The sequence below is a fragment of the Astatotilapia calliptera genome, chromosome 6 (genome assembly GCF_900246225.1).
Source record: "Astatotilapia calliptera chromosome 6, fAstCal1.2, whole genome shotgun sequence".
Taxonomy (NCBI): Eukaryota; Metazoa; Chordata; class Actinopteri; order Cichliformes; family Cichlidae; genus Astatotilapia; species Astatotilapia calliptera.
In genome coordinates, this window is record NC_039307.1 from 34,939,933 (window position 1) to 34,961,239 (window position 21,307).

Sequence of the window (21,307 nt, forward strand, 5' to 3'; positions counted from 1 at the left end):
TCCTGTTGACAGGAGTGCTACTTGTTGTGGCCTTCTGCTTCAAAGATTTGAAGTATTGTACACTCACAGATATTCATACACACCATGGTTGTAATGACTGGTTATTTGAGTTACTCTTGCCTTCCAATCAGATCGAAGCTGACTGGTGATTCTCCTCTGATGTCTGACATCAGCAAGGCATTTGTACCCAGGGAACTGCAACGCACTGAATATTTATTATATATATTAGAGATATTAAAGATGGCTGTATGGGGAAATCACGGTAGATCAGAGGTTTCTGAAATACCCCGTCCAGCCAATCTGGCAAAAACAAAGTGTCTGACACATTAAGCAGATTTTCTTGACCACGTCTGAATGCCTAAATGCATTCAATCTCTGTGATTTGATTAGTTGATTAGATATTTGCTTTATCAAACAGTTGAATAGGTGTACCTAACAAAGTGGCGGGTGAGTGGAATGGACTGAAATGCTTACATAGTGGCCTTCTTGCCCTACTTAAAGCACTTTCTAGTACAAATTTCACCTAATCAAACACATTCATACAATGCTTTTATATCTATACCTAAGCACTTTGAACTAACATTCACACTCTGGTGGATGCATAGGAGTTTTTCGGGTTTCAGTATTTAGCCCAAGAATGCTTTGACGCATCGACTGAAGCAGCCACCGACCTTGTGATTGGCGACCTGCTCTATCACCCATATTTTGATCAACTGCGTAAAAGTGTATCCAGTGGGTTTTCTCACCAGAAAAGAGCACAAGAAGATAAAGGAGACAAAGTATGTGTAAGCGAAGGTGCTGCCACATTCTTTTTTATCATTCCCTGATTCAGGATCACACTCCTTCCTATCCAGGCAAGCCAACATGATCTCTTGCCACGCTTCACCCGTAGCACTCCTATGAGAGACATTAAAAAAAGAGGGCATTGTACACGACTTGATATGAACACAGAAGATTATTAATATAGAAGATATGATAACATATACAATAGCACATCAGTGCTACTGTCCTGCTTCTAAGGAGAAAAAGACTGAGCGTCAACAGGAGAAGAAGAGAGGAAGTAAAGTCTTACCTGAACAGCAGCATTAGGGCCATGAAGAAGGTTCTGAAGTTATTGTGCTCATTGATTCCATCATCCTCAGTTAGTTTTAAGTTCCCAAACAACTACACACAAACAGCAGTCAAACAAGGAAAAATCAAGAAGTTTAGGCAACGTCGTTACAACAGGAACTGCCTTGTTGCAGCGTTTTCAGCACATTAACACATCAACAATAGATATTCTGCAGCACTCGACTTTTAATTGTCAATTTGCACATCATTTTCGTCGTTTAAGTTTTATTCCTACTAAATATTTCCATTTTTAAAAACATTTTCTTTATTCATATGTATTGCATTATGACTAAACCGTTAAAAGGAAACAAATAAGCAAACAAATAATACACAAGGTTTAATTTGGATGATCCCCCCTTCGTTATCATCTGTTGCATCTGTGGACAGACTCCAGGGATAAGATAAGATAACCTTTATTAGTCCCAAATTTGTTTTGTCACAGCAGGAAGTGGACAGTGCAAAAGTTATATAGCAAAAATTAGAATACAATAAGAATAAAATACTGTACACAACTGTACAGAATAGAATACAAAAAAATAAAATACTATATACAGTAGAATGAATAAATAGAATAAAATATACAATAGGATAAAAATAGAATACAAATGCTTAATACAACTGAGTAAAAATACAACTTTGTCAGAAAAAGAGTATTGCACTTAGTGTTATTGCACATGTGTGGATGTGTGTGTTTGGTCAGTTGGAGTCTTTGTTGTGGAGTCTGACAGCAATGGGGAGGAAAGACCTGCGAAATCTCTCCGTCCCACACCGTGGGTGCTGCAGCCTGACACTGAAGGAGCTGCTCAGTGCTGTCAGAGTCTCCTCCATGGGGTGGGAGATGTTGTCCAACAGGGATGACAGCTTAGCTACCATTGTCCTGTCACTCACCACCTCCACTGGGTCCAGAGGGCATCCTAGAACAGAGCTGGCTCTCCAGATCAGCCTGTTCAGTCTCTTCCTGTCCCCGGCAGAGATGTTGCCAGCCCAGCAGACCACACCGTAAAAGATGGCTGACGCCACCACAGAGTCATAGAAGGTCTTCAGCAGTGGGCCCTCCACGCCAAACGACCTGAGTCTCCGCAGCAGGTACAGCCTGCTCTTCCCTTTCCTGTAGAGGGCGTCTGAGTTATGAGTCCAGTCCAGTTTGTTGTTCAGATGAACACCAAGGTACCTGTAGCTGTCCACAGTCTCAATGTCCATACCCTGGATGTTCAGTGGTTGCAGTGGAGGATGCTTGTGTCTGCGGAAGTCTACCACCAGTTCCTTGGTTTTACTGGTGTTGACCTGGAGGTAGTTCAGCTGGCACCAGTCCACAAAGTCTTGGGTCAGTCCTCTGTACTCCTTGTCGTCTGCATCAGTGATGAGGCCGACTATTGCAGAGTCAACAGAGAACTTCTGCAGGAAGCACTGGGTGGAGTTGTGGGAGAAGTCTGCAGTGTAGATGGTGAAGAGGAACGGAGCCAGAACCGTTCCCCGTGGGGCCCCCGTACTGCAGAGGTTCTCACATACTGTGGTCGGTCAGTGAGGTAGTCCAAAATCCAGGTAGTGAGGTGATGGTCCCCTCCTGAGTTCTCCAGCTTGTCCTTCAAGACCGAGGGAAAAATAGTGTTGAAGGCACTGGAGAAATCAAAGAGCATGACTCTCACAGTGCTTCCAGCGGTCTCCAGGTGAGCGAGGGAACGATGTAGGAAGTGAATGACGGCATCATCCGCTCCAATGCCAGGCTGGTAGGCAAACTGAAGTGGGTCCAGTGATGAGCTCACCAGGTGCCGAAGCTGAGCCAGGACCAGCCGCTCCTGCTTCATTTGGATTGGATCTCTTCAAGTTAGAGGTACAACAATATGGATGCTTGTTCAACATGCATGGGGCTGTGCACTGTTAATTCATCCTACAGGGTCAGAATGTCAGTGCAGATTTCTACTGTCCAGAGACATGTGAGGGAGAAGATTAGCCATAAAAGAACTGAACCGCACTGGTATACAGCACTTTAAACAGGCAGGAGATTTTTGATTTCCCCCCTTGCAACTTTATCCTCTTTCTCAAAAGCAAATTTAAGTTGAGATGTGACGATTTCGACCCAAAAAAGTAGATGCAAAAGTGACACTCCCACAGTGGCATCCAGAAACAGCAGCACCGCTGGAAGCAGACAACCTTACAGCAAACATTTTGATCACACCTTGCATTTTTAATATTGTACTGCAGTATTTATTTGCCAGCTTATTTTGCAGATTTTACGTCTATATACAAAACCTATAATGAAACCCTTGTGATGACTTTTTGAAGCTTAAAGCAGCTCATTACCTCACCCTGCCTTTGATTTGAGATTAGTATGTATACTTTGCAGTGCAATTTATACTATGATGTTTAAAAAACTTAAAGGAACACGTGGTCATCACAGTTAAACACAAAGTCAAACATCAGCTATATGAATCTGTCTAGTTAGTTATGATGCAACAATATTTTTGGCAGTTCCATCCATTCATTTTATTCCACTCCGCTGAGTTGCGGACAGCCTGATATCCCCCAAGTTTAACTGACTTGTGTCACACTGTGATGATGGAGTGTTCCCTTAGCGGTTCTGAGTATATGTATATGACATGTTTTATGAGACGCACTGTGACTGCACAAGAAGATCTTTAATTTAACCTCTTTTTATCTTACTTGCACTTCTATGATGTGTAATGTAAGTAAACCTTTGGATACAGGATAGACACTTCTATCCTTTGTGAACAAATTCTGTGTTGTTCACACTGTTGCTGAAGCATTTAACTGTCCCAACCCATCAAATGTAAAAATCTCAGGACTCTGTAAGCAGTACTCACCTGCATGCCAATGATGGCATAGATGAAGAACAGCATGGCAATAAGGAGGCACACGTATGGCAAAGCCTAGCATGGCAGATAGGAAACACTTTTTAGTCCCATTAAGTGTATTGTGACATGTGCATACCTTTTGATTGTGTCATTTATTGACTGAATACCTTGAAGGACTGGACGAAGGTCCACAGCAAGATGCGAATGGTCTCTCCCTGTCTCAGCAACTTTATAAGGCGAGCTGCTCTGAAGAGCCTCAGGAAGCTCAAACTGAAGGCATTATTCTAGAGCACAAAGGGAGAACACAGTGAGTTTCACCGAGTATGCCGCACCTGCACAGCATTCCTCTAACAAACAGAAAAAACAAAATCAACACTTGAAGAAAGAGAGGACAAAGAAAAAGAGAGAAGGGAAGTCAAAACCAACTAAATGAATGCAACTGCAAACATAACGGCTCTCAGTAAAAAGGCTGAAGGGGAAAAAAGACAGAAAGGAAAAAGGAGGAAGGAAAAAAAAGAAGAAGAAGAGTTGTACGAGTTTAAAGGTCATCATCCAATCTGATACAACAAAACAGTTTTTTTAAGAGAAAAAAAATGCACTGATCTCTGGGGAGGGTGGGGGCAAGCAGGCCACATCAGATGGAGCATAGTGCAATGTGCCTGTCAACCACACACACACACACACACACACACACACACACACACACACACACACACACACACACACACACACACACACACACACACATAATGACAAACCCTAACAGAGCATGGCTTGAGTTTGCTCCCATCTAGAGGAAGCTAGGTTGCTCTCTGTTGTCTCTAGAGGAGAACAACCAATCAGTATTTGACAAACCTTAATTTAGAGTGACATTACGATATAGATGCCTGTATGTCCTAAAGATTTTGGTATTTTTTGTTCCCTTTTGAAAAGAACTGATAAGTTAAATGTAAAATATGTGATTCTTACTGCCGGGATCTTTGCCAATGCCCTTGGGAATTTGTACTGAGCCTATTTCTGCTTTTTTGGCATGTCACACAGAGAAAATATTTCACACACAACAGCCAAACTCTGGTGAGGCTCTGGCATTTTGTCGTTCAAAGGCAAGGCAAAAAGAGGAGGATGAGGAAGAAGTGGTATAGAGGAAGGCGTGGGAGAAGGACCAGAGAGCAGCCTCAGTTCAGGCAGCATACTTTAGGAGAAAGGAGCTGGCCGACATGCAGTCCAGAGAGGGCCACTGGTGCAGATTGTACTTTTAACTGTATTTGAAGATTTAATACTCTGATACATTTGTGTGTGATACATTCTTGTGAGGAACACAGACATCTCAAACTACAGAATTCAAATATAAAAAAGTTTGGCTTTGCCTTGTAAGCAATATTTTTTTTAAACTGTCCACCTCGTGTTCTTAATCAGTAACCCTGGCAAGAAATTTACCAAACTACTGGAACTTTTATGGATGAATCTATAGACTATATAAAAGATAACACCTGGTAATCTTGGCCCAGGTGTAATGACACGGTGGCCATGTGCTATGAGCTTGTTGCCTGTAAAATGGTTACTAGACTGATGGTCAGCTGCTGTTTTTGGAGCAACTTTGGTGCATCAAGATGTTAACAGAACGGCAATAGGATGGAGTCACTGTGCAATCATTTTTCACTATTTATTGGGGTCAAGTTAGCAAATACATGTAATCTATTTGTAATAATACAGAAATAATGTGTCTAGTGTGGTTTAGTGGGGTAATTCGTTTTTTTACAGGGCAGGATAGGTCTGAATAATGTTTTTTAGTGAATGAAATAATCATTTAAAAGCTGCATTTTATATTTTTGTATAATATTAAAATTAGTTTGATGATCTGAAACATTTAAGTGGGACCAATATGCAAAAAATAAGAAATCAAGAAGGAGGCAAATATGTTTTTACAGCACTGTATGTAGATATTAACAGATTTGTGATTTTCATGGTGTATTATTAAAAATAGTCTGCATGAATTTGCTAACGTGACCTCATTTAATCGTAAAATGATAGTTGACTGAGTCCATCTTGACTCACCTAACTTGCTTCGAAGACGGCAACTGACTGTGATTAGTGGTCGCAGACCTGGTCCAGATCTGGGGGAAGATCCCCCAGGACATTTTGTTATCAGGAGCAAGCCCCACCATTGTCAGGCATGGATACAAGCATGTGGGGGCCAAACAAACTACTGAGTACTATTTCGAGCTGCTGCAATAAAATTTTGGCAAAATTGACTAAAATAGACTAGTGTGCCTCATTATTTATTTTTATAGTGTCTTTTAATTCAACCCTCTTTAGCCTGATAATTTTCATTTCCATATATTAATGTGGTATCCTTCCCCCCCAAACACATTAGTCCTTATAAGTGTAGATATCCAGCATGCCCCCCCACCCCCCCACCCCACCTAGATCTGATGTGTTTTTAAAGTGTTCCTTTAATTTTTTGGAGGACAAATGTCCATCGACCTCACAGATCAATTTCGTCCCAGGAGCCACCTGAACTATTTTACATTCAGTCCACGGATGAGTGAAGTACTGTGACCAGGAAGTTCAGAGAGTTTAAAAGTCCAACATCCAGAAAGCGCATGCACTGGGTTCAGGGTTAAGACTGGCCATGAGAGAGCAGGTGACTGGGGAGCAACAAATGAATCGAGGGTGTGCACAGTCAATGAAGATGCAGGAGAAAGTTTTTGAGAGATAAATTACAAACCAACCGGATTCTACATATGCCAATATGTAGAAAGAGGAATGGGAGGATTTTTGTTTTCATTTGTAGTAAAATGTGAGTGGGTGAAAGATATTTTTTGGGGGAGGAGGGGAGAAGGTAAGTGGGTGGGTTGGCGGGTGTTGGTTGTGTGTTTTATTTGGACATGGAACACACACCATCACCATCATCATCATCATCATCATCACAGGACCACCACCACATGTCATGGTGCAGCATGGATGGAGAACACGATGAAGGATTTCATAGTGCATTTTGATTGGATGGATTTTATCAGAGGAGGAGGGAGTGGGAGGGGCGTAGGGCGCCAACAAAGTAGAGAGGTTTAAAGAAAGCATGTGAAGAGATAGAAGAGGAAGACAGAATCAATATGGGCGTCATCACAAAAGCACTGAAACACTTCAAGACAACAGCAGTTCATTTGGGAAAGAGTAAGTTCAGCCTCTCTTCTTTTCCAGCTTTCATTAACCAAAGTTCATTTATTTGAAGTCAAAGGCAATTTGCTGCTCCATATTTTTTATTCTTTGACACTAGTGGAGTAGGTGTGCATGATTCACAACTTATACAAGCCCTCACTGACAGAGATAAGCTACAAGAACTCCTCTCCCTTTTGAAGCCAACTATCTTCAGGTGAGCAAAGCCAGGGCTGTGACTACAACATGGGTGCAAGATGAAACTATGACAAAGCAGACAAAGCAGCTAGAATATGGGTTTGTGAGATTTGCGAAACATTGCACCCTGTTTTTATTTACATGTTACACAGGGACCCAACTTTTTTGGTATTGGTGTTGTACAAAAGAAAGAAAAAAAGAAACAACAGCTTCCTTTTAAAACACTAAACGGAAGAATCCGGATATTTGCTTGAAGTGTTATTATTTGTCCAGATCCTAAAACTAGACAAAAATGAATCGACCTCTACATACATTAGTGTTTAGTCATTAACTTGAAAATGTCTGGGATGCTCTTGAGTTGACTGGTGTTTCGTGCCATTCTGTTTAGCAGATATGTCAAATCTTTAACAATGAACCAGACACAAAGCAAGCCAAGATGTTAAAGAGAAAAATAATAATCTTATTGGGTTTTTTTCTTTCTGTAAATATACAGCCAGCTCAGTTAACTTTAACCAAAAGCTGTTTTTGGCTATGTATGAAAATTCACAACAAAAGTAAGTGTTAGCTATTATGAACACTCAAATTTACTTGCGAAGCCAGTAACCAGCAGTTCAACTGCTACCACCTGGCAGCATCCTGACAAGAAATCAATCAGCTGTCTGAAACAATCAGTTCACTGTTTGAAGCAGCATAGGTGTCAATTAAGGCCTGTTCACATACAAATGTGGCCCCTCCAACATGGCCAGAGGGTGTTTTTAATCATCTGCAAACACTGCTAGACGGCAGTACTTAGCACAGTTACTGCTAATCTAGTCAGTGTGAATGAGAGGAAGACTTAGTAGAAGAAAGCCTGATGCCAAATTCAAAACACACCAAGCAAAAATGATACAACAGCTGGACAGTGAAGAGAGGCTGAAACTTCTACTGAAGTACTGGTCTCATATCCACACTTATATTAACTCATATGTACATACTATTACACATACAAGTACCAACAAACTCACAGGTAACATTGAGAGACTGCTCACTGAAGACAGGTTCAAAATGAGCTAGAAACAACAGCTGCACCGTGATACAATGTTCACCATCTACCGTAGCTTCCATAATAGGAGGAGCAGCCAGTGACTGCCTTCTTTTCTTTAAGTCCCACTTTTGCAAATGTGCATCTATATAATGTGAGGACACTTTTTTGGGTTGCAACCTACTGATCCAGATTACTTTTAATAAATGATCTCTGACAAGTCCAAAAATCAGTCCGAAGCTATTATTTATCTATGATGGACTGATGACTTCAGAAGGCTAAGCAAGATTTATGGAAGGATTCCTCATAGTCTTGCTGAAGCCTTAATATTGAATATCTCTTGCATCTAAAATAGTTTAATATCTCATGAATAAATTGCTTTAATACAGGCCATGACTTAATAATTCTGTCTGTTAGTGGTTTCAGTGAGGCCTTGGGTAGTGATTGCCTCATTTTAAGGACTTCACAGACGTCTCCAAAGGCCAGTCACCACATGTGCAAAAAAGCTGGCTTTTCCTCTGAGCCTCTTTTATATTCGACAAATCATTCTTTATTGTTCATTTGGGCCAAACACCGTACAGCACTTACCCCAAATTCTGTCACTAATATGTCAGTGATGCTTCCAAGGACAGACACAAAATCAAAAATGTTCCAGGCATCTCTGAAGAAATTCTGTCAGGTAAGAAAGACAACAAAACGAGAGATGTTTAAAGATCTGCATCTTTCACAACCTAAAGCCAGAAGGAGGTAAGGAGCCCCCATCCAATAGTGCTGATGTTACAGTAGAGACAGGGCGAAAGGAGGGTTTCTCCAGAAAAACATGATCTAGATCTGCCTCCCAAAATAACCTGCTTTATTAATGAATAATAGGATGAAATATTGGTGCATATAGACTGGGTCAGCCTACATAAGGAAAGTGTGTTTTTGTGTGCAGGTCGTTTTCATTTAAAGTCTCACCAGAGGGCCGAATGCTATGATCTTGAGCACTGATTCCAAGAAAAAGAAGGTGGTAAACACAATGTTGAGGTTCTTCAGGACATTATTGTAGACCATCGATGCACCTTCGAACTGCAGACACACACATAGACAGGAAAGCAATGAGAACGGCATTAGTGACATATGATGCATTATACTTCACTCAGAGGGCGACTTCTACCTTCATCATGAGGACGATGGTGTTGAGCGCGATTAGAGCCATGATGCTGTACTCAAAGGGCGGAGATACCACAAACTGCCACATACGATACTGGAAGCTCAGTTTGTTCTTTGGCATGTGGCGAGTCAGAGGCCTGGCATTGATGGCAAAATCTATACAGGCTCGCTGGATGAGGAGAACAGAGGGGAGGCGTGTTACGGTTAATTTACTTTTGGGACAAGACATCTGAAAAAGCACAAAGCAACTTTAATCTCTCTCCACACCTCATTTTTTTCTAAGCTGTAGTCCTCCATCATCTTATCCCCCTGTTCCTGGAAGGTGATGATGATGAGAGCCACAAAGATGTTTACAAAGAAGAAGGGGAAGACAACGAAGTACACCACGTAAAAGATGGACATTTCCATCCTGTAACCTGGGCTCGGGCCCTGATTCTCAAAGGTGGAGTCCACTGAGTGCTTCAACACCCTAAAAAAAGGGAGAGATGGAGGAAAAAGGCTAAATAAAAATGTACTGATACATATATTATCATCCCCAGTGGCTCAGTTTCACTCATTCAGTTCAGTTTTACATTTTATTTACATACAGCAGCACCAAATTCAAAAATTCAAATTCAAATTTTATTTGTCACGTACACAGTCATACAGAGTACGATATGCAGTGAAATGCATATATTAACGATCGTTACTTAAGAGAAAAGAAACTTTTTGTTTGCTGAAGTAAAACTCTCGCTGTCACAAAGTAAAATTTGTATATCAGTAACAAATTTGATCAAAAAATGAGTTTATTATTTGTGTGTGGGTTTCTGTGTGTGTTTATAATCCACTCACTGTGGCCAACCCTCTCCAGTTGAGACGGTGAAGAGGGTGAGCAAGGCCCAAGCCACGTTGTCGTAGTGGAAATCGTACTTCTTCCACTCCCGCTTTTCAGCTTTAACTTCATCTTTCTCATATACCAAGTACTCGCCCCTGGTGAGATGGCACAACATGTTTTTTTAAATAATACAAACACATGAAAAACATTAGCCAATATGTAAAAATGTACGTTCACAAAAGCACCATAGCTATATGTATACTCATACTTAAAGGTATATTTCTGCTTTGTTTATATTTGACATAATAATAAGTTGGTTGGTTGGTTGGCCCAGTGTTCAGTAATGGCATTTTCCTATTGAAAAAAGCAGAATGTATTATGATGCCGAGCAAGCTCCTCTAGGTGGCAGTATAGCCATAAAGACTGTAACCAAAGACCGCCTCCCCAGAGAACATCTGAACCCACCTGCAGTCGCGCTCAAACTCCTTGGATTCATCTGTGCAATGGAAGAAGTGACCTTTGAAGAGCTGAACGGCCACCACAGCAAAGATGAACATAAAGAGCATGTAGACAATCAGGATGTTCAACACATTCTTCAGAGAGTTGACCACGCAGTCGAAGACAGCCTGCAGGGCAGAGATGGAGACATTTACAAATGTAATGAAGCCGTCTGAAAATTCTTAGGAGATGGCAGAGACAACTTTTAGAAAAGATTTTTAAAATGTAATTAAATTTGTTTGTATTTATATAGCGCCAAATCAAAACAACAGTTTTGAAGTGGTTTTATATTGTAAGGATAAAGATGATACAGTAATAGACAGAAATTTCCAACAATCAAATGACCCCGTCTGAGCAACTGTACATGGCAACTGTGGGAAGGAGAAAGTCCCTTTTAACAAGAACCGGGCTCAGGGGAGCCATGTGCCCCACGGTTAAGGGTGATTAACTATAGTTAATTAAAACCAGGAAGTCTGTAAATCATCACAGTGTTTTTGCACTTTGGGGTAACACATTTCAGCTAGTTTACAACCTGTAGGATTATGATCCCCAGACAGATGTTGTTTTTCCCTCTTTTGGACACATTTTCAGCAATTTTGTCACAGTCGAGGAATTCAGTGAGTATTCAGTGAGTATAATGTTACCTGGGAAAATAAAAGTGATGGGCAAATGGCTCTACCTTTAACTTGGGGAGACGTTTGATGGTCTTAAGAGGTCGCAGCACCCTCAGCACACGAAGGGATTTGATTGTACTGATGTCTTTACTTTTGTTATTCCCCCTAGAGTTGATCCAAGGAATGACAAAAAAAACACAACGTTAGAAAAACATCTCAGCACCAAGTGGAGAACTGATGGGATGAAACAAAGAGCTCTTACCAAACCCTTTGAAATTATTCAACAATTATATTTGATAAAGGGATGAGGTGGGGTGAGGGACATTTTCATTAACTTTAATTTATCTTTTAAACATAACTTCTGTGTGGAAAACTAAAACAAAAACATATGATACGGCCTTGTATAAAAATCATACACATAACATTTGTGCGGACAGTCGCTTCTTCTGCAGGAAAAGAGAAACTTTGAACTGCACGTCAAACATGAAACCGGTGGGAGAGAACGTGTTCGGTTGTCTGACCGTTTGGTTTCATGGACATCGAGAAGCATCGCGACCTTTTCTTAAAATCTTCACTATCACACAACAAGACATTCACTCATTCCATACTGACAGGCATCTCCCGGCAGAGTGCCCAGCCAAACCTCTTTCTTTCTTTTTCAGTCATGCGCTGTTAGGTTCTCCAGGAGAAATGGATGTTTCGATTTGGCAGCATGAAACGTGAACTTTAAGTATTACATGGCTAGGATTATTTTTGATATAATCCTGAATTTGTTAAAGTTTAATGGACGTGTCTCTGATACGTTTCACATAGCTTCGTTTTTGTTAAAATCAGCTGTCACGTTTTGGATTTCTTGAAAGAGACGAGGGCAGTAGACAGAGGCTATGTGAGACACTTTGGACATGTGACGTTGCTAGCAGAACACAATATCACATGTTGTAACACAAGCAAACACCAGGAGTGTTAAATGAGCCATGAAAGTGACCAGAGGAAATTATCTTGGGCTGAAAGTCAAGCGTTCTCAGTCCTGTGTTTTTAAATGCTTGTTTATGCCTGAAATCTATAGCTAAACATTTATTTGTGATTTGTGTACCCATATACCAATATCAGTGAAGAAAAAATTGAGGTGCCAAGGAACTAAATAGCTCAGTTGATCTTAACAGTAAGTGGATGGGCCACTTTGGGTGACAAAAACCAGAGGCCGGAGGCACTGGAGGCTTGCCAAAGCCAGTGCAGAAAAGAGGTTGTCCATCAAGAAGGAGCTCTTTAACTATGAACTCAGTTCCTGTGACAGAAAACATAAGACAATTCAATTCTTTGCTGATTGACTGAGTCGGAGCCTTGGCAGTTCTTCGTGTCTGCACAACAGGGTTTGTGTTGGTGCGTGTGTGTGTGAGAGAGTGGGACTAAATCGATAATCAATAGGAATTCCCCTTTGAAGTTGACTCCAGGCAGCTTAGAGTATTAGAGTAAAGCCAAGTAAGGCCAAAGGTGTTGGGAATTAACAATATCCCTGCACATACAGACACGCACAAGATCTCACACATGCACACTAGCATAATAGCAAAGGCAGCAGTCCTTTTAGTTTAATGACTGACATATGATTAAATGTTTTTGGTATTCTGCCAAGTAAAATGATGTATGACAGAAAGGGGAGCTCGTTAAAAAGCGGAATAAAGTTAAATATAGTTAAACACCTGTGATCTGTGAAGGACTATAAAGTCTCTTCTTGAGGCCGACGACTCTCATGTAAAAATATCACAAAATACTTTGTCTTGCATTTCAATGTGGGATTATCTATGACATTATCTATTGATAGAAAGTTGCCTAATTTAGCCCAAAGGCACATCTATAGTAATAGCCTGTATTTCACCTTCATCTGTGTAGCAACACAACCACACCAGTAGAGTCTTGCAAATATTCTACATTTTCTGGGTGACAAAACAAAAGATACCAGACTCAACACAATGGGTTTTCCTGACCACCAGATGTGTAACAGCCACAGAATGCACTTGCTCAGAAGCTTTGCAGCGGTGTTTGTAAGGTGTAGAACAATAAGTTTTCCCGTGGGAGTTGCAAATTTTGCAAAACCACATGACTTTGCCTCGATCAGGTGCAAAAAAAAAAAGCCAATGTGACATTTAATCTGAAGGCCACCAGGACGCAAAAGACTTCTAGTCGTCAAAGGAGCTTGCAAAGAAAAGCGTCAAATGGTCAATGGTCAATGGTCAAATGGTCAAATGGTGGAGAGTCCCAGATATATCTGGGACTCTCTAGTCCTACAGAAGGACTACTGATCGCTCTACAGGCTTTCCTGCTGATGGCAAAAACGCTCATCTTGAGGCTTCAAAACAATGGCCGGTGTAATTGTAGCTACATGCATCTTTTATAGATTTAATTTACTGGTTAGGCTCTGCATTTCCTTAACCCACCACTTGGGGCTGGCTCCTAAAGTGAGTTGCGTGCTAAAATGTCTAACTGTTGAGCTGAGTATTTATGATTGCACCAAAAATTTGTTTTGGATGAAATTCCAGCAGGTATCAGTGTTTCTAGGATACACATCCATTTTTTTCACTAGTATAGAAAGTTAAGTTTTATATATTATTTTTATATGTTTCCACAGTTAAAAAAAGGCTATTTTCTGTGAATTAACAAAAAGCTTTCTGATTTATAATTACAGAACAGTCTGGCCAATGAGCCACCAGAGGTTTTTATGTGATTTTGCACATTTATTTCTTACAATTTAAGCCCAAAGAGCCATGCACTTAGTTTTTTATATTAAGATATCTTAGGGATTCAACTTATTTACACTAACAGGAAGAGTTTCATCAGTCCGGTCTACTTGAGATGAAAGCGGGCTCCATGTGGCCCATGATGTAAAATGAGTTTGACATTCCTGTCACATGGTTTGTAGATGTACCTTGTAATGAAAATTTCATAGCCTTATTTAATAGAATTACACTCCATGCTTTTGTCTAAATTTGGTCACTTCTGGGACTGAAAAACAAGATTTTGGAGAAAGACATAGCAAGGCTTCAAAGTGCAAATTCAAAACGCTACGGATGACAGCATGATGGCTATGTCTAAGGTAAAAAAAACAAAGAACATTTGCTGTTGCAATTTAGCCAAAACAAAAACATAAATTCTAGGAAATTAGGTTAGAATACAGGCCAATAACAGGGAGGGACACACGCGCAGAAAAGGTTTATAGCCTCCTTTAGAAAGAGCTTACAAAACGACAGTGGGGGTGGGGTGTCACTTTGATACTATTGTTCTGGTAATTTTAAGTTGTGCGTTCATTAAACAAGGTATTATTACAAATCAAAGCCTTTAAGTCAAATCTACTGAGGTGTTTAGATGGTTTCCTGTGGTTTGTGGACACAGCGGTGGAAACGAGAACAAGTGGAAATGATACGGCGAGAATGAGTATGGATGACAAGAACAGTAAAGAAAGAAAGAGAGAGAAGCCAATTTGACCCGGTGATGGAGAAAAGAAGACAGCAGGATAGAGCAGGGCAGAGGAAGGACTTTACCCGCTGACGCTCCTGTTGAGTTTCCCCGAAGATGGAGACAGCAAGAGTCAGGGACAGCGACAGAAAGAAAGACCGAGAAAGAAGACGAGAAAGAAAGGAAGAGGGGGAGGGAAGGGAAAAAAGACATAGAAAGACACAAGCACACGCGCACACACAGATACACACACATACACAAAGAGGCCAACAAAGACAGACACAAGAGAGAGGGGGTTTGGTAGAAACAGGAAAAAATACATTCACATGAGAGACAGACAAAAAAGGACAGCAAGATGGGCATACCTGCATACCCGATTACAAATACACACCCTCCACCCATCAACACACACACGCATGCACACAGATTATTCCTTTCCATGCCCACCTCGTCTCCATAAAAAACACTGAGTGGGATACCGAAATACCTGTCAGCTAGAATATCACTCAAAAGTTTAGTGTAACTTATCAGAAATACACTATACTTAATGACTAAAGGAATCACTAATCATATATTACTTATGATTCTTAATGGAATATGTACATAGGTACACAGAAGCCCATTTTCAGTAACCACCACTCTGTTTTTCCAGCAACACATCGCATTACCTAATGCAAATTCCATCCATCTATTTTCTTATCCATGTGTCCAACCCTAATGTAAGCTTATTATATTAAAATGATTATTGATCTGAATATTTATTGAGCCAAAAACCACTTTACATTTGGCTCGTTGGGGCTCTGTAGCATTAGGCAATGTTGGCTTAATTACAGTCTTAAATTTTCACCTTGAAAAAAAAACAATTTCTAGTTAAAAAAAAGATTTAAAAAGAAAGTTTGCAACAGGGTGTACGACTCCTTTGAGAAAAACTGGTGGTGTTCTGTGAAGGACGCACTACAGGCTGTCACATGATACCGTTCATTCCTTTGAAAAAATAATACTTTCATATTTTTCATTTTTTGTCATTTTGAGACAATAATTAAACACATATTCTCCAAACCAACTAGCAAGTGTTCTTTTTCTTTTTCTTTTTAGATCAGCACAACAGTTTTCAGTGCTGACCAAACTGGAAAATGATTTCTAATCATCGGTTCCTTTGAAAGGATTGTACTGATATTTATCCTTAAGCTGCTTTACTTGATTTAGCTTAATATTTTCTGTTTAACTGAGCTCCTTTTCTGAGCTTCCTGAGCTATGTTTTTGTCCAGGGAACACACTGGAACAGTGCTGGAATGAGTCTTTTAAAATGGGCTGTATCGCTTTATGTAGATATTCCCTTAAAAATGATAAATGATTCATGGTAACACACATGAACAACCTCACATTTTATACTTAACTGTTTATCAAGTGGTCTTAAGAAATACCTTTCCAGGCTTTCTGCAGATTTCATAAAGTTTTTATTTAACATCGGCTCCTTTTTTAATACTCAATTTTAAGTCCAGTCCTTGTACCTGAGCTTTCTCAGAGGAACGTTTTGGGGTTTGTGTTGTTTCTTTGTAAAACCACTTAACACTGACTGTGAGTTATTCACAGATAAAAACAGCACCTAACTCAAGGAATAAACCAGTGTTGTGGCTACACAATTTTAAAATCATTTGTTCACATTTCTGTAGCTGAAGCTACTAAAAAAGCCAAAGATAACACAGTTTGACATGGAAACAGGGAGAAAATGCTGAGGTGTGCTAAATTACACAAGAACTGGACTGAAAATCAGCGGCGACACATCTTATGGAGTCATAAATCTGAATTCAGACATCGACTTCATCGAAGCAGTCTGGGATCATAGTAATATATTATGCTAATATAATATAAGCACATAATGTAATGCTTTTATATTTTTTAGAACATTTTGGCTCAAATCAATCGAATGCAATAAAAACGGGGGCTGTGTAATTTATTAAATAACACTACAACTCTTTAGAGTAGATTCTGTAACATGACATATAATGTAAAAGATTTACACTTTAAAATAAAATATAATAATATAGTTTTGTTGAGCCTCTTCGTGCCTCCTTACGTTGCAGCAATGTACCTTTTATTCCATCAGCGCTGCTTTACTCTCAGGTACCTTATTGAGCTCTGCAGTTATAATAAGAGCACTTCTGTGAATCAGGCCCCCTGCTGAGACTCTAGACGTGCAAATCTTCCCTCCCTCCTGGCTGTCTTTTGCTGCGGCCTGCTGTGCTACCATCTCTATGAAGAATTACCTTCACGGCTGGAGGAGGAAACTCAATTGCTGCATCCATTTACACCAATTCTTATCTTATCACACCATAATGATCAATTAGACCAGGCCTACAGCACAAATTGCCCTCATTAGATCTGCAATCAAATCTAGCGGGATTTTATCAAAGCTTGCTTTGCATGCACATCTACACAGGAGAAGAGAAAGGCGTTAAATCTTTCCAAGTGGCCGGTTCCAGGTTTTCTTGACACGTTAGAGCGCATAGATATATACACAGGACATCCATCACGAGCGGACACTCAAGAAACCAGGATTTGTGTGCACTTTCCCATACACACATACCGTCAACGGGAGAGGAAAGACACTTTCACAGTGTACTGTGAGTGCATGCAAATTTCACTAATGACACTGTATCATTCAGCATTTATTTTGGAGAATGAAAGGTGCCAAAAGCGTGGTTGTTGTGTTCAAAACCCATAAAAATACGAAGCCATTGTACTGCGACCATGCTAAAAAACCCTCTGTACAATGGTTCTGTGATGTACCTGCTTTTAAAGAATGTCATGCGTCAAAGTGGAATTACACAGGTGGGAGTGAAGCCTTCGCCCCCTTAAGTAAAAATGTCTGGTAGCTCAGCCCTGAAGCGGATGGTAGGATTGGGGAGGCAAAGGAGAAAACTACAAACAGGGCGGAAAGAGGAGGCGAAGGTGTGAGGGGAAATGGTGCGAGAGCATCCTAAAGAGAAACGGGAAGGGTGATTCAAGAAGTAAATAAGGGGAGAGGAGAGGGGAGGAACACCAGTGCAGGGGGGCAGGAGGCATCTTCTTTTCAGTGGCGAGTCATGCTGGGGAGGGTGCAGCAGTGGACTGATTTTTAACTTGCCATTACAAATTTATCATCCATCTGAAACAATTGTTTGTGTTTCTTTCTAAAGTGGTGGAAAATTGTCACCTTTTACTATTTATATATTTTGCTATTTATACTTGTGTGTGTTTGACATTTTCCTTGCCTAACCAAAATAATCTAAAACCCGGGTACTATAAGTGTGTGAATGGGTGTGTGAATGGGTGGATGACTGCATGTGTAAAGTGCTTTGGGGTCCTTGGGGACTAGTAAAGCGCTATACAAATACAGGCCATTTACCATAGGTGGTGCTGGATTGGTGCTTTTAAAGGTAAAACCAATTAAGACCTTATAATCAATTAGGTATAAAAAAGTTACTATTTTTATTACTATTAATATTATCTGCAGTGCTTCACCAACAGTGTGACAAGTTCAATTTGTAGAGTATCGCCTTATAATTTGATACCCTATTTTCTCTATGCTGTATTTGCCTGCATCTGCAGCTTCCCTGGTCAGCTAACATCTACTCAAATACTGACCAGCGCATATGTGTTCATTCACCCTTCAGCTACACCATAACTAATACTATGTTGCCCTTTCTTTGTCCTCCTAAAATAAGGGAAGGATACGGGACTTCGGGGAGCCTGGGATGTTTGTTAGCTATGGATCTTTTGTTGGTTTGTTGGGAATTTGGAAGCCAGATCAGTGCTTCTGGCTTCTTACAGACACACTTCTGGGCAGTTCTTTCCTACCTTATTCACTTCACCTATTAGTTCGTTACATTTTGTGGCTGATTGATATGTATGAATGATTGTACATAGTTGAGCTGAGCTGATTTTGTGATGATTTAGAAAAGAAGCAAGTAATTGTTCACATTGGGTGAGAATTCCACTTTCTGGCCTTATATCACGAATATAATTTGGTATACTCTGTGTCTTTGGACTCAGTACAAAGTGTCACAAGTTGTGGCATTAAGATCAAATGTGATTAAGTGTCAAGAATTAATCAAAGAATCGAAGGATATGGTAACAGCTAGCATTTGATTTAATCTAACAATGCGCTCGATCTGTCTAATCTGTGTAATCTGTATCGATGACCTAAATCCACAAAATAATAATTTGATAAAACAAAAAAGCTTTAGTACTCTCATCAAGTATCATTTTATGGTTGTCAGGATGCTGATTTAATACCAATCCCAGTTTAATACTTGATACTATTTTCGGTACCTCTGCAGTAAAGAAATGAGTAAATGTTCTTTTCTCCTTACGTTATTGTTTTTCTTCATATAACCTGTTTTAAAAAATGTTCTTCATAACAAAAATAAATGGTTGGATTGCTGTTGTGATTTTCTAAAAAAAAAATAAAATAAGAAAAACAAGAAGCTTCACTTCACGTCACATTCCGATTTCTTACCCCTTAAGTTTTCATGCAGTGGTGCTGTCTCTAAAACACGCTTCATATTTAATCTGAACACTCCCTTACAGTAGCTATTTGCTCAGATACAGATGCCATATTTAGGAGATAATCCTTTGCTTAAAATATCATGAACATAGCTCTTAGTGATGCTGTCTACTGTCCATCACAGCAAGTGTTCATGTAGACACTAAGTAAGACATGCAATAGGCATCCAGAGAGCTGAGGAGAATGCATGTTTTTATTTTCTACCAAACACAAACACACAAATGATCCCTTCAGCTGTATCCATCGCAATAACGTCTACTAAATCATTCCATCCACTACACCCTGCCCCAGCATGCCTTGCTTATTACCCTCCCATGTACTTTCCTGGGTCGTGCAGAAAAAGGAGAGTTAAATACCTGTGCCTCCAGTTTCATTAACATGGTCAGAATGGTGGAGGAGTATGTGTGTACATTTGAGTGTGTGCTGGCAAAAGAGAAGTAAGGAGGGACGCTGAGGAGATGAGTCCTTCCTGGGACAAGTGTTCTTCCAAGTGGCGGATGTAGAGCCTGGGCAATTAAAGGGTTAAAGGTGTCTGGGGCGCCCTCACCCCCACGGAATGACTAATTTTGACCTCCGGACAGGGGCATGGGGAAGAATGACGAGGTGGAGGATGTTGGATACAATGGGTTTTGGAGAGTGGAAGCTTGAATGGTGCATTTGGTGGAATCTGAATAATCAGGAGCGGATAATAGGAGTTGTACTCAACAAAGATTGGAGGTTGTGGTTTGTGGGATTAATGGTAATTAGGGAGCAATGGGCAACACCTCTTCTTAACATACAGCATGAAAATTCAAAGCAGGAGTACTCTACAGCCAGATGTGAACCATACGGCGAGCAACTTTGCACTGTTTCAACAACGTTGAATAAATCTGCATTTAATCTGATGGTGTTCATTTCTAAATTGAGTACCATCAGATTTTCTTACATTTCTTCCACTGTATCTTTGTGCCAAATGTATTTTAAATATATAGCACATTCTAGTATTATTACTTAGTTCCTAATAATGTTCCTCTGTAGTCCACCCTTAGATATCTCAAAAACTGACACTCATGGCCGACAGAGGATGAATCTTACTAATTTTGATGATCTCCCAACTTTTCCTGTGGGAGTTCTCATGGCATACACCCAGGGGCTGTGGTTCAGTACGGAGAGGCCAACTAAGATCATAGAGAGCAGTACAGCACTCCCTTGCTAGGTTACTCTCTCTGCCATATGTTAGGAACAACAGAGGTGTAGGCGATGACACTGAGAAAACGGGTAGGTGAATATAGAGAGGGGGAGGTGCTGATATGAGAGAGGGAGTTGAAAGGTGTTTGACGAGAAGGCATCAGCAGGGACATGGGCTGAAGAGGACCTGGGGGGAGTGTTGGTAAGCAGGGCTTGGGGGATCTAAGTCAGGGACTGAGATGCAAGAAAAGGGAAGGAAGGACGAAAGAGATGACTCACGGCCTGGTTAGAAGGAAATCAGAGTGGCATGGATTGGCAAACAGGGAAAAAAGGGATCGGGAGCAAGGAAGATTTGGGAGGAGAAAATGTTGATAAGGAGCAGGTTGCACTTTATAGCTTATAGACAGTTGTGTGGGAAATGATTTGGGAAACTCTTACAGTGGTTGAAATGAAGATGACAGTATAACAAAAAGCCTCTTTAAATAAAAGATGGTGATGATCTTTTAAGTGTGAAATATCAGGGATACATTTTAGTTATGGATCGCCGTCAGTTGTCGAGATGAAGGTGGCGACTGAACATCGAGAAAGACCTGCTGATATGATGACACATGTGATGGCGGCCAATACAGAAATAGAGATGAAAATGGAAAGGAGTCAGCCTACAGAAAACAGAAAAGACTGGGAAAAAAGATGGACAGAAGCAGAAACGGGAACAGAGCGAAGGGGATACTAGACAAGAGGGGATGATGAGCTCTGACGCAGAGCAGA

General features: G+C 40.4%; 1 protein-coding gene across 22 annotated transcripts in view; it reads right to left on the reverse strand.

Moving 5' to 3' along the window:
* The window catches only part of cacna1ab (calcium channel, voltage-dependent, P/Q type, alpha 1A subunit, b), a 200,703-nt gene that overhangs the window by 32,212 nt on the left and 147,184 nt on the right, over window positions 1-21,307 (reverse strand). For 13 of the 22 annotated variants that reach the window (XM_026171890.1, XM_026171886.1, XM_026171900.1 and 10 more), the window contains 14 exons: window positions 20,819-20,821; window positions 14,910-14,921; window positions 11,442-11,541; window positions 10,730-10,890; window positions 10,282-10,419; window positions 9,718-9,919; window positions 9,455-9,619; window positions 9,256-9,366; window positions 8,887-8,970; window positions 6,656-6,661; window positions 4,091-4,207; window positions 3,933-3,998; window positions 1,073-1,164; window positions 747-897 (listed from right to left, as the gene is read on the reverse strand). In XM_026171890.1, the coding sequence (XP_026027675.1) occupies window positions 747-897; window positions 1,073-1,164; window positions 3,933-3,998; window positions 4,091-4,207; window positions 6,656-6,661; window positions 8,887-8,970; window positions 9,256-9,366; window positions 9,455-9,619; window positions 9,718-9,919; window positions 10,282-10,419; window positions 10,730-10,890; window positions 11,442-11,541; window positions 14,910-14,921; window positions 20,819-20,821 (1,408 nt within the window). The remainder of the gene's footprint in view (window positions 1-746; window positions 898-1,072; window positions 1,165-3,932; window positions 3,999-4,090; window positions 4,208-6,655; window positions 6,662-8,886; window positions 8,971-9,255; window positions 9,367-9,454; window positions 9,620-9,717; window positions 9,920-10,281; window positions 10,420-10,729; window positions 10,891-11,441; window positions 11,542-14,909; window positions 14,922-20,818; window positions 20,822-21,307) is intronic. The other 9 variants (XM_026171893.1, XM_026171892.1, XM_026171891.1 and 6 more) reach the window with 4 other exon arrangements.